The sequence below is a fragment of the Macaca mulatta genome, chromosome 6 (assembly GCF_049350105.2).
Source record: "Macaca mulatta isolate MMU2019108-1 chromosome 6, T2T-MMU8v2.0, whole genome shotgun sequence".
Classification (NCBI taxonomy): domain Eukaryota; kingdom Metazoa; phylum Chordata; class Mammalia; order Primates; family Cercopithecidae; genus Macaca; species Macaca mulatta.
In genome coordinates, this window is record NC_133411.1 from 71,975,725 (window position 1) to 71,991,636 (window position 15,912).

Sequence of the window (15,912 nt, forward strand, 5' to 3'; positions counted from 1 at the left end):
CTACAAAAGACTACATGTTAATTGACTTTATTTCGATAAAATGTCCAGAATGGGCACATTTATAAAGACAGAAAGTAGACTGGTGATTGCCTAGGGCTCAAGAATTAGTGGGAAATAAGGAGTGACTGATAAAGAGTACAGGGTTTATTTTGGGAGTGATGAATATGTCCCAAAAATTGGTTGTAATGATGACTGAGCATTTCTGTGAGTGTACTTATAACCTTTGAATTATACATTTTAAATGGGTTAATTGTAAAGTATGTGAATGAAACCTCAATAAAGCTGTTCTCAAAATAAAACTATACAATATACCAAGATGACAGTGATAGCATAGTCAGAAGTAAAATTCAGGTGACCTCACTTGCCAAGGTAGCTTTTTTTTCACCATGTAGAGCAGCAGTCCCCAACCTTTCAAAAACCAGGGACTGGTTTTGTGGAAGACAATTTTTCCACGGACAGCAGTGGGCAGGGGTATGGTTTTGGGATGATTCAAGCACATTACAGGTATCATTACATTCTCATAAGGAGCATGCAACCTAGATCTCTCACATGCACTGTTCAAAATAGTGTTCGCACTGCTATGAAAATCTAATGCCACAGTTGATCTGATAGGAGACAAGGCTCAGGTGGGAATGCTGGCTCATCTGCTGTGTGGCCCAGTTTCTAACAGGCCATGGACGGGACAGATCCATGGCCTGGGGGTTGGGACCCCGATGTAGAGTATATGTCAGAGTTTCAGGATCATGGCAATACCTAAGATTTGGTAAGATCCCATTCAGGGTTTCCCACTGACTGGTTGAGTCTTATCCTGAACAAGTTGAATATTAATACCTTCAACCCAATAGGTCTCCAGTCAGGAAGTGGGAAGGCCCTAGATTTTGGGCACACAAATTTCCAAATCTTCAATTTCCTGGCATTTCCTTTGTTGGAAACACATCATTTATAGTTTCACAGTAAATTGACTAAGATTTCTTAAGATTTATTTATCCGAGGGCTCATTTTCACCAAGCTCCAAACACATGCCTCTGATAACTCCTTTGAGGCCATTATCCAAATGTCACCTTATCAGTGAGTAGTCACCTAAACACCAACAAAAAATAGCAACATCCTTCCCCTTCACCTTAGCACTCCCTATACATCTTACTTCAGTTTATTTTCCAGATTGCCATCTGATAGACTACATATGTATATGATTTTGTTATTGTTGCTTATTTTCTCTGTTCTCCCTATTGTAAATTCCTTAAGATCTGAGACTGTACTAGTTAGCTTTTCCGATATAACAAATTACCCCAAATTTTAGTGCCTTAAAATAACAACCATTTATTTAGTTTAAAAGTCTGTGTTTTGATAATTTAGATTGAATGAAGCTGAGAGTTTCTTCTGGTCTACGCTGCCCTCACTCTTGTGTCTGCAGTCAGCTGCCAAGTCTGTTGAGTGCTAGCTGATCCAGAATGGCCTCAGCTGGGATGACTCCTCTGCTCCATCTGATCTCTTTGTCTCCAGCAAGTAAGCACAGGATTGTTCACATGACAGTCGGGCAGGGTTTCAAGGAAGCAAGTGGAAGAGGACAGAGCCTCTTGAGTTCCATGGTCAGAACTGGTACCACATCAGTGCTGCCCCATCGTATTCAACAAAGCAAGGCATAAGGCCAGCCCAGATTCAAGGTATAAGAAAATAGCCTCCATATCTTTTTAAAACATATTCATTACTTCAAATACTTATCATTTGTGTGTGTGTGTTGAGCACACCTAAAATCTATTCTTGTAGCAATTTTCAATCACCTTGCAAAAGAGGTGAACACATGGAGAAAAATAATGGTGGCAATTTTTGCAAACAACCTGCCAAAAGATTTTACCTAGTTTTTTCACTGCTATATCCCAAGTATGTAAAACCATCCCTGGCCCATTGGTATTCCAGAAATCTTAGTTGAATGAACAAATGAATTTTATGCCCATTACTCCTGAGCCAGAGCCTCTCCCATAAATTGCTCCTTATCTCTAGTAAATACTTAGAATAAACTATGTTTTTGATGAATATTTACAATTGAAGTCCTGTATCTACTGTTCTTTTAAAGTTAAAATCAGCTTTCACTGTTTGATTTCTATCTTCTTTAGTTATCGCAAAGTCAGACTTATTATTTCCAGAGACTATGAAGCACACCATATTTCACAGGGTGCTTCCTCTCCAAGGAGTTTGAAAACACTTTCTCATCAATCTCCACAGCTATATAACAGGTACGTGTGTCCCGTTATCTCCCCTGCCTTTTCCTCTCCCTTCTGCTCCCAGTCAGCTTTTTTTCCCTTGCATGTCTTCAAAGATGAAACTAGCTTAGACATAACAGAACAACCACTTTCCAATACAAAACAGCTCCTTGAATTATTGGCCTGGACAACTTTCTGAAAGGCTGGGCAATTGCACAGGGTTATAGGCAGTGGGCATGATAATGCCTGGAATGGTGTCAGATATGGAAATGTCTGTGGATTCTACTCATTTCCCTATTCTTGCCATTGCCACATAAGCAAAGTAGATTGAAAAATAACAGAAATTCACTGGATACGTTAGCCTCACTGCTACGGTCTGAAAGTTTGTGTCCCCCTAAAATGCATGTGTTGAAACCTAATCACCAAGGTAATAGTATTAGCAGGTGTAGTATTGGGGAGGTGATTAGGTTATGAGGAAAGATCCTTCATGAATGAGATTCATGCACTTATAAAAGAGGCTTCAGAGAGGTTCCTGTCCCTCTTGCCATGGGAGGTTACAGAGAAAAGGCAGCCATCTGTGAACAAGTAAGCAATCCCTCACCAGACAACAAACCTGCTGGTGCCTTGATTTTGGACTTCCCAGCCTCTACTACTGTCAGAAATAAATTTCTGGTGTCTGTAAACTACCCAACTTACGGTATTTTGTTATAGCAGCCTGAACGGACTAAGACACAAATGGGTCTAGATTTTCTAGGAATATAAGGATCAAATAGGTCTCTTATGGTTCTTAGTAAGTGAACTTAAAGAGCAAAATTGATTTCCTCTGCTCTCCACTTACTTAACTAGACAGATGTACCATTCTTAATACACTACTTAACATAGTATTTTGGGGGTTGCTCTTTCTGAAAGGCTGTTCTCTCTTGGAATTATACCCTCTTCAAAAAACAATTGACATCCCCTACTGAAAAAGAAATTAATATTAATCAGGGAATGATCCCAATCATTACTCTATGTAATAGCATTCCTCATTTACTCATCCAAATGGCAGATTGTTCTAATGCTGTGATATGTATTAATACCTTTTCCAGCAGGCCCCTGCCATCCGGATTGGGAATTCTTTTAGCAGAAGACAAAGCCTTTTCACATTTACAGATGAAGCTGCAAAAGGAAAGACCCACAGGAAAAAAAATCCCTGACTTTCTCTTTCTGTCATTCGCCCAAATATCCCTGGCTCAAAACCTCATCAGCATCTTCTACTGCCTCTCTCTTCACATCCAGACACCAAGTCCTGCCAGTTCCTTCTTTGATGTATTTTTCATCATCTTACTTGTTTTCCATTCCTTCTGCCAGCTTCCCACGTTCAGGCCTTTATTGTTTCACACCTGCCTCATTGAAATCACCTCCAAAGAGAACACGTCTGCTTTAGTTATTAGTGGTCTCCACTGGCTAAAACCGCAGTTTCAGCTTTTTAACCTGGCATAAGTACCTCCACATACAAATCTCTAGCACCTCTTTCTGTACTTATCACTACTCTGTGAACCTTCTGCTCTAGCTAAAATGTTCTAATTGGTATTTCTAACCGGATCTGCTACTTCAAATTTAAGTGGCACATTATGTGTAAAAACCATGTGGCAAAATTACAAACATTACGTAAGTTTGAATTTTTTGCCCTGTACATACCCCTGGCCACCCTATTGTAACTCCTTAATGGTTAATGATTCTCTCCTCATTCTTATGCTCTCCTCCTTACTCTGCTCAAAACATTCTTCCTCTCATCTAGCCATTCCTTTGGCTTTGGACCCATCTTTTCCTCTCTCTTCCCAGACCACTTCCAGTTAATACAACACATGGGAGGTTTTGAGTCTGCATCTTTCTCAAGGATCACCATTTGCATAATAAACCCAGGCAATTAATCAACATCCAGCAGTCAGACAGAAATTTCATTCTAGGCCCCCACTTGCCAGGAAGAAGGGATCAGGGTATTTCTGTCACCTCATAAGGAATGTCTGCCTTTTCATATCACCCCCCCATTGGCCCAGAGCTCAATCCTACATACAATATACAGTGTTCTCTACCCACTCTTCCCTTCCCACTATGAGCCCACAGTGATCTTTGTCCTCTGAATTCTTATAGAGCCAAACTCTTGTGATTCACCCTGTTTACATGACACTTTGTCCCCGTCATGAGTAGTTACTTGGCCTTATCAGTTTATTTTTATATATTCAAATTGGTTGAAAACTACTTTAAGGTAACAACAGCATCTTGTATTAATTTGTAGTTTTATATTTCAATATTATCAAGCAGTAGCTGACACAAGATCACTGAAAATCGGTTAGTGGTGCTTCTTAGTCACACGGGAAGTGACTGTTAACTAACAATTCCTTCTCTTAGTTGAGGTGTTGATAGAGGCCACAGGAAGGCCTGTAGAAAACAGAAAGCCATTGTCCCTGGACGAAGAGATGCCAGAGGAGGGAGCAAAAGTGGGGAACAGTTAAGAGTCAAAATTCAACTGACAAATATGTCCACTTCAGCATTTTACTCAACGTCAGGAACACATTTATGTAATGTGTTTAAAATTACAAACTCCAGATAGTTCTTATTCCATCAATTCTTCTAATTTTACTCTTTTTTTCTTTTTTGGAGATAGAGTCTTGCTCTGTCACCCAAGCTGGAGTGTAGTGGCGTGATCATAGCTCATTGTAACCTTGAACTCCTGGCCTCAAGCGATCCTCCTGCTTCCCCTAGGCCTCAAAAAGTGTTGGGTTACAGGTAAGAGCCACCACTAGCACCCTGATTTTGTTTTTCGCCATAGGGATAATATGTGTATGTACATACATCACCTGAACCAGGTTTCATGAGCCTCAGAGTGCTCGCTGCCCTGGCAATAATAACCCTGACCTTTGTTTCCTTGAGGTTTACCCGTGCTCACTTTGCCCTGCAGCCATCATTCTGACACCAGAAAGCAGTAGAATGAACAAATATAACAACAGAAACAAGAGGTGTTCCTGACTACTCAAGTAGGGAAATAATAAAGCATAATAATTAATTTTAACATAGTAATACGTCTTATATACAGAACACTACTATGGAGGAAGACCCAGCCAGAAAATAAAATGCCCCTATGCTTTTAATTGACAAACCCCAAACAATTAACTGTTCCTTTTGAAACAGTGGAGGTTATTTTCTTCCAGCTGAATGTTGCAGGGAAGACAGAGGAGGGATCTCAGCACCATCTGCTGTTTTAAAAAGGCAGGTTGGACCCCTGCTGCTTTCCCCAGAGACTAGTTTTGCTCCACATATCTTCCATTCTGTCCATGTTAGAAAGAAACCTAAATGTTACCTGCAGGTGCCAGTCATGGAAAATGTGTGGTTTTATGCCTAAATGATACGTGACTTTCTTTTTCCAGAGGCACATTTTTTTTTAAGGAAATCATCCATCTAGAATGAGTTTTACTGTTGAAAAGTACACTTATTTCCCTAAGTCAGATCCCTGACCTATAAAGAAGGATCTTCTTCTAATCACTGTATTTTTAACTTTAATTTTAAAATTATACAAATAAATACAAGTAGAGATTTTGATTGAAATAAACATGCATGTGTTACTGATATCAGTTAATTGTAGCATTACCATTATTAAAGTCTGTTATTGTCATAAGGAAAAGTGAAGGCAATTTTGATGCATCAACACTTTACCTTAGTACAAATACGTTAAAGAAAAAAGAAAGCATCAGGCACTCTTTAGAGATATGCAGCTATTTTATTTCTCTAAATTCTCTATTGCCTTGACAATTATGCTCCAGTTTAATGTTCCTTCTCCATTCTTGTATAAATATTCCAAAGCAGAAAGAACAAATGTCTAAAAGTCATTGTCATACAATTCTGTAAAAGACACAAATAAATGGAAGTCTCAAAACTTCTAATGTAAAACTTGCTGGCCAAGACATAATTTGGATGAGCAAATTTGGGGTTTGGATTTTTAAAATATAGACGTTGTTCCTAAAATTTAGTATAACATACATAAAAACTTGGTTTCTGATATAGGTCTACTTAGATTATGTAAGCAAAAATGAAACTGAATTATCAAATGAGTAATAGTTGTACTGGAGAAGTCTATCTTACTTTCTTCACTGCAGACCCTTCTCAGCATTATACATGTATAGACAAATTATTCCCAAAGTTCTAAAACTTTCCCTACTTAGCTGGAATATGATGTCTACTTCCAGTTTAGAATACAGAAGCAGACACCAAAGGAAAGTTTTATTCAGTCTGACAAACAATAAAATGGCTTCAAGTGACAGAGCTGTCCTTTCACTTTCTTAATTGTAAACAAATGAACTTTTCATTGGCAATTTTTGCAATGTGTAAATGTAATACGGTTCTCAAAACAGCAAATGCAAGCATTCGAAAGGTACAGTTGAAGAGAGAGGGGAGTAGGGATCAATTATTTTGTGAATTTTCTGGAAAACAAAACCATTATTCATAAGAAAATTGGAGGCTAGATCAAGCAATGACAACCCTCTAGATCTCCATCACGTAGTTGGAAATTTACATCCAAAGAGAGTACCTAAATAACTTCCCTTTCTGGGGCAGCAAAGATTTTAACCAGTTTCTCGGCAGGAGTGGCAAGGCTTCAAGAATAACTGAAGGAGAGAAAGCCTGGAGTGCTCCACAATTCAAAGGGCAAAAAGGTGGTTTCCGTAGACCCTTGGCACAGCAGAATGGCCATGCCAGGGAGCAAATAATCCCATAAAAGATTCTTAGCTTCCCCAGGAAGACCACCTCCTAACTAGTCCTTTAGGACCCTGCTATTTAAACTATCTGCCTGCTGTCACAGATAGTGCTAACCTATGGACTATCTGGGCATTCCACTGAAAGCCCAGAATTCCTATTTGGAAAACTAAGTTCTGCTAACTTTGTGTCTTGGATGTACTGTAAAGCAAATGCAGTGAGTGTTGGGACACGCTCAGCAGAATTATTCCCCGATCCAAAAAGGACAAGAGCGTGAATTAGGAGGAAAAAGTCTACATTGTAAGGATAAAATAGCTCTTTCAGGTTTTACTGGGGCAGCCAGCTGGAGCCTCGGGCACGCGCGCCCTGGAGAACCTTTCCTCTTTGCCGCCCCAGCATGTCGCCCCTTTAAAGCCTTCTTGGTCTCTCCAATCCCAAGAGTTCCGCGGGACCTTGCGCCGCCGGCTATGGCAAAAACCTCAGGTGTCTACCCGCATTTCAGGGCGCCCCAGAGCGTAGGCGGAGTAACCCAGATCCGGTAAGTCAGTCAGCAGCCAGGAGCGCCTACCGCCCTGCCAGAGCACAGATGGCTGGGGAGGCGCGCGGATCCCAGGCCTCTCAGCGTCCCCAGAGCGCAAACAGCGGCCGGCTGGCGCCTCCCGCAGTAAGTAAGTGGCGATGCCAGGACGTACACATTCGCCAGCTACCTGTGCAAACAGCGTCCGTTCTCTCCACTGTATGATTGTCAGCTTCTTTGGTGAGTGCTGACACCAAGACAAGCATAGACAAAGTGGTCTGCACACCCTCCTCCTCCTCGCTCTCCCCCACTGGCCCGGCCTTGTACTTACAAGTCCACTCTAAGAGACACCTTCTAGCCACTTGTTTTGAGTCCAAGGAAACAAAGGAAGCAGGGGTTGTGCACTGCACGAGAGAGTTAATCTCAAGTCTGCGCGAAGACAGGGAATCCCAGGGGCACCGCTGGCACTGGGAAATCAGCCTCTTCCGCCTCTCTGGACCAGCAGATTCGTGCATAAGGATGGGCGAGGGCAGAGAGGGAAGCAATGAAAGAAAATAAAAGATAAAAATAGGGAGGAAAAGGTGAATATTTCAAGTGCCAGAGGGCGGGAGAGATGGAGCAAATTCCCGAACCTCAAGTCCAAGTTCTAGAAGTTGGGTGATAGGGTGGAGCTCCTTAGTGGGCGCGGCGGCTGTGTGTACAGTTTATTTATTTTTTAGTTTTTGGATTTTCTGCCTTGAACAACTAAGGATTAAACATCTACCGCAAAGATTTAGGGGGTAGAAGAGAGAAGAGGCAATTGCTGGGATCAAAACTGATGCTAAAGGCAAAGTCTGAGCCAATGTCGCTTCTCACAAACTGAATTTTCTGGGCTCTCACGCCCCGACGCTGGGTCTCCTTTGCACAAAGCGCCCTGCGCTGGAGCGGGAAGTGGGGAGGGGACCAGGTCCGCAAGCCGCGGGCGGAGCAGAGAGACAGAGAAGAAGTGGCAAATTATCTTAAGTGTTGATTCCCTAGGGTTGGGGGAAGCATAGTGAATGGGGCAGATCCTGTAGCCCCGACTGGCCGGCTACTCCTCCGTCATCACTGGCGGCAGAACTTACACTTAATGATCTTCTTAAACGCGTTTTGAAAGTCCTTGTTGAAGTATGCGTAAATGACCGGATTAAGCAGAGAGTTGGAGTAACCCAGCCAATTGATTATGGCGCCCAACAGCGTTGGCATGTGGCAGCTGCTCTCGCAGAAGGGCAGAACAAGAGCCACGATGAAGAAAGGAAGCCAGCAGAGGATGAAGGTGCCCATGATGATGCCCAGCGTCTTCACTGTCTTCCTCTCTCGGGCCAGGGCCATCTTGCGCTTGGCATCGGCGTTGCGCTCATTTTTCCTCTCGAAAGAGGCGGAGGCACAAGGGGTAGAACCAGCCTCGCTGGGCAGAGGCAAGTGCTCTTTGGAGTTGCCCACTCGGTGCACCTCGATCACCTCTAGGGCGGCGCCATCGTCGCCTTGCCTCACCGCGCCATTGGCGCACAGAGCACCCCCTGCCTTGCTCTCCACGCCCAGCCTCCAGTTCCTGCCCCCCGACTCTCCATTCACGCTCTTCTTGGGCTGCGGGGTGGGAGATGCTCCATGACGGGTGTCGGCTCCGGTCTTCTCCACCTTTTTGACCGTCTTGCGGATGCGGAAGCGCGCAGCTCGGAATATGCGCCCATAGAGAACCAGCATGAGCAGCAGCGGGATGTAGAAAGCTCCGAAAGTGGAGTAAATAGTGTAGCCGTGGTCCTTGCTAATGGTGCATGCGTCGGGGTCCGAGCGGTCTTCCGGGGTGCGCCAGCCCAGCATGGGCGGGATAGAGATGAGGAAGCCAATAAGCCAAGTGAGCGAGATGAGCGCAGCGGCGCGCCGGGGCGTCCTCTTGTTCACGTAGTCGATGGGGTCCGTGATGGCCCAGTACCTGTCCAGCGCGATGGCGCACAGGTGCAGGATGGACGAGGTGCAACACAGCACGTCCAGGGCGATGAACAGGTCGCAGGTGACCTGGCCCAGTGTCCACTTGTTGAGCACCTGATACAGCGCGGCCATGGGCAGCACTAACACCGACACCATGAGGTCGGTGACCGCCAAAGAGCCAATAAGATAATTGGCCACGTTCTGCAGGGAGCGCTCCAAGGCGATGGCAGCCACCACGCACGCATTGCCCAGCACCGCGCAGAAGATGAGCGTGCCCAGCAGCAGAGAGGTGATCACTTGGTAGCTGGTCACGTCGGAGATACCAGTAGTGTTGCCGCTGGTCTCAAAGGGACCCGGTGGTGATGTGGTGTTGTTGCCCTGACCAGGGCTGAGCACATCCATGCCTGCGCGCCGGTGCGGGAACGGGGAGGGAAGAAAAAGCAGCGCGAAGATCCGCCTCGCCCCTTCCCCTGTGGTCTTCCCCCCCCGCCCCCTTCTCCTGGGAAGTTTCGGAGGAAGGGAATGCAGGCACCCAAGCAGGAAGTTCTTACTGCTTCGGCGAAGGTATCTCTGAGGAGCAGCTTTCAGGCGCTCCCCCGGCTCGCGCAGTCCAGCGCGTTCAGAGGCACCAGCTGGGAAACTGGAGTTGGCCTGAAAGCAGCTCCAGGATCTCCGGGCGGCGGAGAGGTGGCTGGAACGTCTGTCTGTCGCTGTACATTTTACTTTGCCGCTCCCAAACTGGCTGCCGGAGGAGCTGGAGTCTCTCCTCTAGCAAACAGTCTCCAATCCCAGAAATATCTAGAACGGAGAAGCCCCATCCTCCACGGTCACTCTGTGACCCTCCTCTCCCTGTTTCCTTCCTTCCCTCTCTCCCCCTCTCTCCTCCTCTCTCTTCTCTCTTTCTCTTCTGCCTCTTTCGACCCCCTTCTCCCCACTTGCCTTCCCTTTCAGTCTCGCTCTTCCTCCTCACTTCCCTTTATTTATCCCTCTGTGAGTCGCTTCGAAAGCCAGGCTCCCTCCCTCCCATTCTAACCCTCCCCAACCCCAACCCCAACCCCGAGGAGTGCCTCTTTCCTCTGGGTCCCCGCCCTCCTCTCCCTCAAGCTCAGCGTCTTTGCTTTCCAGTCCCTTTTTGTCAACAGAGACTCAGAACTCACTTACACACACCGGATCCCTGTCGGTCAGACCAAGGTTATAACAGATAAACTCCTCCTCCAATCCAGTCAAACTGGGGAGGGGGTATTCGAGGGGAGGGAATTCCGACTACTCATTGCCTCATATTCTCTCTCAAATTCTTAAATCGTGTCAGCATCCCTGAGTGGCAATAGGAGATGAGTAAAGGAAGCACAGGGAGCCTGAATGGGAAGGTGAACAGTCCTGGGTCAGTCTCCCAATAATTGCTAATTGAAGGAAGAAGACGGAGTGTGTCTCGTTTTTAAAAAGTTACCTCCCTCCGTTCTCGCGCCACTGCACTCCAGCCTGGGCGACAGAGCGAGACTCTGTCTCAAAACAAACAAACAAACAAACAACAACAAAAACGCTACCTCCGTTATCATCTAACAGTCAGACCGGATTCCTTCGGGGAGGATATTGCCTGTGACATTTTTTTTTAACCTTGGGGAACTAGGAGAGAACGAAATTATAAAGGACGTGTCAAAGGACAAGGAGAGGTAAACAACTGCAACTCGAAATGAAGAACAAAACTCAATGTGATATATATTCTAAACACACACACACACTTTTCCATCACCACTACACTTGTAATTTCAGTGACACTGTCACTTTGTGGCTAGCAAATTCAGGGATGGAAATATTTTGCATATGTGTTTTAAGAGAAGCCTGGCATTTTATATGGCCGTTTGCACTTCCTACCAGAGCCTGCAAACCTCTGGGGGAAACTTGGTGGAATCCCTGTTCGCTAGCCGGCTAGCCTCTCCTATTCCAGAAACTGGGTTCAGCACCTGGGACAGCTCTAAGCAATAAGGGTTTATGTCGCCACCTTCTGGCAAATGTTTTAGAGTGCCGTCTAGAAACCCTTATGCAGAAATAAAGCAAGTATTGAGGAAGTACAACTTCTTCTAGAAAGAGGAAGACAGTTATTAAAAGAAAAGGTAGCATTGAGTTTTGTCTCCTTCCTATTTTCTTTAAAAATTGGTTTTAGTGCCCTCTTTTGCTCTGAATTGCTCTGAAACATATTATTATATGTTTTAGCTTCCTTCGAAAGCCTGAAGTATCTGTCATTCACAAGTTCTAACTGGCAATGCCATTTTAATAAAGCTAGGCAAACACTTTCACCTGTGTTGGTTTTAACATTTGGAAATGTTAAATCATTGAAAATAAAGATACTTACATGGGTTTGTTCTAAGCTGTTTCCTTTAACAAGAAAAAAATTTAATCACATTTGAGCATTGGTAAAGAATGGGACTTCTAAGCAACTACAGTAAACATACCATACAACATTTCATTTATACATCCTGACTGCATGACTGAGGTGAAAGGAAAGTGCAGAATGCAGTCTCTGACTCTGGATAACACGCACAGATTCACTACAGATTGCAATAATCTTAATATTGTGTTCAAATCTGAGCTCTGAATTCCATAGCTCTGAATTCTCCAAGCCCAAACAAAAGAGCAATCACCAAAGCATCCAAAAGAATCTAGTTGGGCCAATGCATTACAGTACAGGACAGTGTGTTTGGATAAGGTTTTTTGTTTTGTTTTGTTTTTGTTTTTGTTTTTTTTTTACAGTTCAGTTCTGGGCACAGTTCCCACTCAATCATTTCAGCATGCCACCACAATGAGCCTGCCATTTTGATGATTCATTGCACTGAAAAGAAAGAGATAAGTATACATGGCGATGCTGTTTACAGACTCTGAAGAAGTCTTTTTAAGATTCGTGAAGGTATCTATTTCTACTTCTAAAGTCTCTTGACAAATACAGAACTATATTTACAGTTACGGTAGAGCTGGAGGTCCAAAAATTATAACGGAAAAACATTTAAAAGCTGAATCCTCTAAAATTAAACTTTGCAATTATAGTCGAGACTATAAACAAAGTAAAATGAAGGAAACTTAAAATTTAAGAAGCAAATATATGCATATCAAGAACATAATTAAGAATTGTGTCAAACACACATGTAAATATGTAAATCACAAATAAATCAATAAATATGTTAGAATTCTGCTTTCATCTGTTGGATCCCAAATAGTTTAATAACTGACAAATTTATTTTTTCTCATAAAGTTAAAATGCTGTAAAATCTGGGATTAATATTCCTGAGGTCTAGCATTTGTTATTCTGCTTTAATATGCTATGATGCAGAATTTATCAAAGTTTATAAAAATCCAAAGTAATTCAAGTTTTTTCTTAGAAATAATACACGTAATATATCAAACATTTTATTTCTTATACTTTAAAAGTTTTTAAGGCACACTTACGAATACTAGGAGGGAAATAGAAGTATGAAAGTATATAGCACTGATTATGGTTCCATAGTCTGCAAGTGACTAATAGATATTTATGTTTAACTTTTTTAAACTAACAATACTGTGATATATAATGATATATACAGAATGATATTGCATTTCTTCATTTTCACTTAGCCAATTCTTCTATGTTTAACTCTTAAAGATACAGAATACTAAATATTTCTTAAGTAAATGCTGCAAACCGAAGCTCCTGCATAAAGAGATGAGCTCTTATTCTTCAAGGCCTCTAAAGTTAACCTAAAGAAAAGCAAGCTTTGTAATGGATATTATTGATGATATCATTTGGAAAGAAAAATTCTAGTCATTCTGCCTTTATTTCTTTTTGAATTTACTAGATGCCAGCATAAACTTGTCAGGTTATGAATTTAGGGTATGATACATCATCCATCATGTGAAATTTCTCTAAAATCGTTTTTAAAAGATAAATATTTTTAACATTTTCACAGGAAATTTGATACACACCCAGCATTTCAATGTAATTCCTTGACCAGGGACACAAACTAAAAAGATTTAAGCTGAAGTTTTGCTGTGAACCTTGAAGCCCTATCATTACTGAAGGCTGGTAGTTGGAGTTTCTCGGTAATTGATATGTTTGTCCATTATCCCCAAACTATGGTTGATTTGTCTTTATTACTGAAGAAAGAATCTATATAGTAAAGAGTTGAATATTTGCTTATGAGATTATAAAACTCGTTTCTAAAAGCTCCTAATGAGAAAAAGTTTTTACTTTTTTTCATGTAATTAAAACTAGAATCAATTATTTTGTTAGGTTAAAAACATTATTCTAAATTTAATTCTTCCCAATTCCCAAATACTATAGCAGTAGGGCAACTGTGTTTTTTTCAGAACTGTGAATTTTGATTGGAAATGACTAGGAGAAACAACTTATACAAAACCTTTCCTTAGATAATTTGGGAAATGTGGTCTTCTGATTATCAGTGAAAAGATTCAAAAAATGCAACCAAAATGTCAAGAAAATAATTTTTCTTTAAAACAGCATGGTTTGTTTTTGTATTGTGTTTTCTTGACTTTTTTGTTGTGTTTTGCTTTTTTCTTATCTAATCCTCACTATATACCTTCCTCTAATAATATCATTTCGTCACTGCTTTTGCTCCCTGTCAGGCACTTGCAGGCCTGGAACTGCACTGGGTTTTCAATGATAAAACACAAACAGTGGAAGCGTCAATCTCCACTTTTGAGAATTGTCAGGTTGACTTAGTGCATTGAGTACACATACTAAAAGCACAGCACATAAAGAGTGAAAAAAACGTATAACATGTATTTTCTATGCATGCGACTTGAACAAATTAATTAACCCTCTTATTTCCTCAGTAATGAAACTAGTATAATAATAGACTTGTGAAGATTAAACCATTTAATACATTTCACTGGCTCATAATAAACACACAATAAAGATTAAACAATAATACCAATAATACTGATGTAAAGTAAAAATATTAATTCTCTGTCTATTGATAATTGCTCTAAAGTGTGGAAAAAGAGAGCTGGGTGGCCTTAGAGAGTGAAGATTGAAAAAAAAAGTCTCTTTCAGGCGAGGATTTATTAGGAAAGCAATTTGCATGTGAATGTTACATTCTCCCCATTCTTTAAAGTATTTGGTAAGCTTCCAATTCTCTGGGAAATTCTGAGTAAAAGACAAGCAGAAAGCAAGATGTGTTTGCTGCATTCGGAGACTTCTTTACATAATCAGAAGTTAGTGAAGGGAATAAAAGAACATGCCAATGAAAGTTCAATGATCAGTATTGAAAAGGACTCTACTCTTTCCCTGGAAGTTCATCCATTTGTTCAAAAGCATAAAATAAGTATTTGAAATTATTAGGTCCTAATAAAATGTTTAAAAATTCAGTAAAAACCCAAAGAGTATTTTTATTGTGAGAAATTAACAGATCTATAGTGACAAACATTAATAAATGTACTTTTACAATGCTGTCCTTCTGTCAATATTTTTATTGTTCATTTTTGAAAGAGTAAGAGCATAGCTGGGATGAGAAAAATGTTTGGAATGCTAGTTCAAAATTTCCTATTGCTCTAAAGATAGTTGGAAATTAAATTCAGTCTAACAATTTTTGAAACAAAATGCAGTTACTCTGTTTAACTTAACAACAGGTGGAAATGCCCACATTTTTATTTTCTTTGGCAAGTGACATTTTTGTTGCAAAACTTAAATCGGTGCTTAATATTACAGAGTATTTTAATGTTTCTATACAGCATGCTATTATATAAATGCAATAATTGTGATTATAAAATACTGGTCTAAAACTGTGTCATTTGGTGTATTGAAGCAGTAATGTATATGTTGGTTGAATATAGCCACTCAGGGCCACAGTTCTGGATTCAAATAACTACTCTGCAATGTACTAGCCTTGAATTGTTTCCTTAATTTTTTACATTTTATTACATATTATATAGGATTTACTAAAAATATAAAGAATAATATAATAAATGACTGTGTGCTTAAGAAAAGCTTTTAAAAATAGCATTGATTCAACTGAAGTTCCTGTTTACTCTTGAATCTAGTGTTTATTATTCTCATGAATGTCTTTGTACTTTTATATCATATGTATGTTTCCCTAAGCAATTTAGAAATGGTATCATTCTATATACAGTCTCTTGTAACTTTTCTTTTTTGCTCAACATTATCCTTATGACATTTATCTGTGTTGATACAAGCATCTCTAGTTCATTTATTGTCACTGTTCTGTGGATTTAAATTGTATGAATAGCGCCACAATTACTTATCCAGTCTCTGCTTAGATTTTGCTCTTATAAATAACACTTCTATGCACATTCTCGTGTATATCTTTTTGCATCCATGTATCTTAGAGTAGACTAGATTAGCACTTTTCAAATAAATTACATGGGGATCTTGTTTGAAATGCAGATTTCCACACAGTAAGTCTGGGGTGCAGCCCAAGACTCTGCATCTCTACTAAGCTCCCAGATGACACTGATATTGCTGCTTTATAGATTAGAGTAGCAAGGATCTAAATATACTTATCGAGTCCTAAG

General features: G+C 41.1%; 1 protein-coding gene across 1 annotated transcript; it reads right to left on the minus strand.

Moving 5' to 3' along the window:
- Positions 1-8,342: 8,342 nt before the first annotated feature.
- HTR1A (5-hydroxytryptamine receptor 1A) lies at positions 8,343-10,218 on the minus strand. The gene is given in 1 exon segment (NM_001198700.2): positions 8,343-10,218. A coding segment is annotated over 1 exon segment (1,266 nt). The 5' UTR covers positions 9,796-10,218; the 3' UTR covers positions 8,343-8,529.
- Between the last annotated feature and the right edge of the window lie 5,694 nt (positions 10,219-15,912).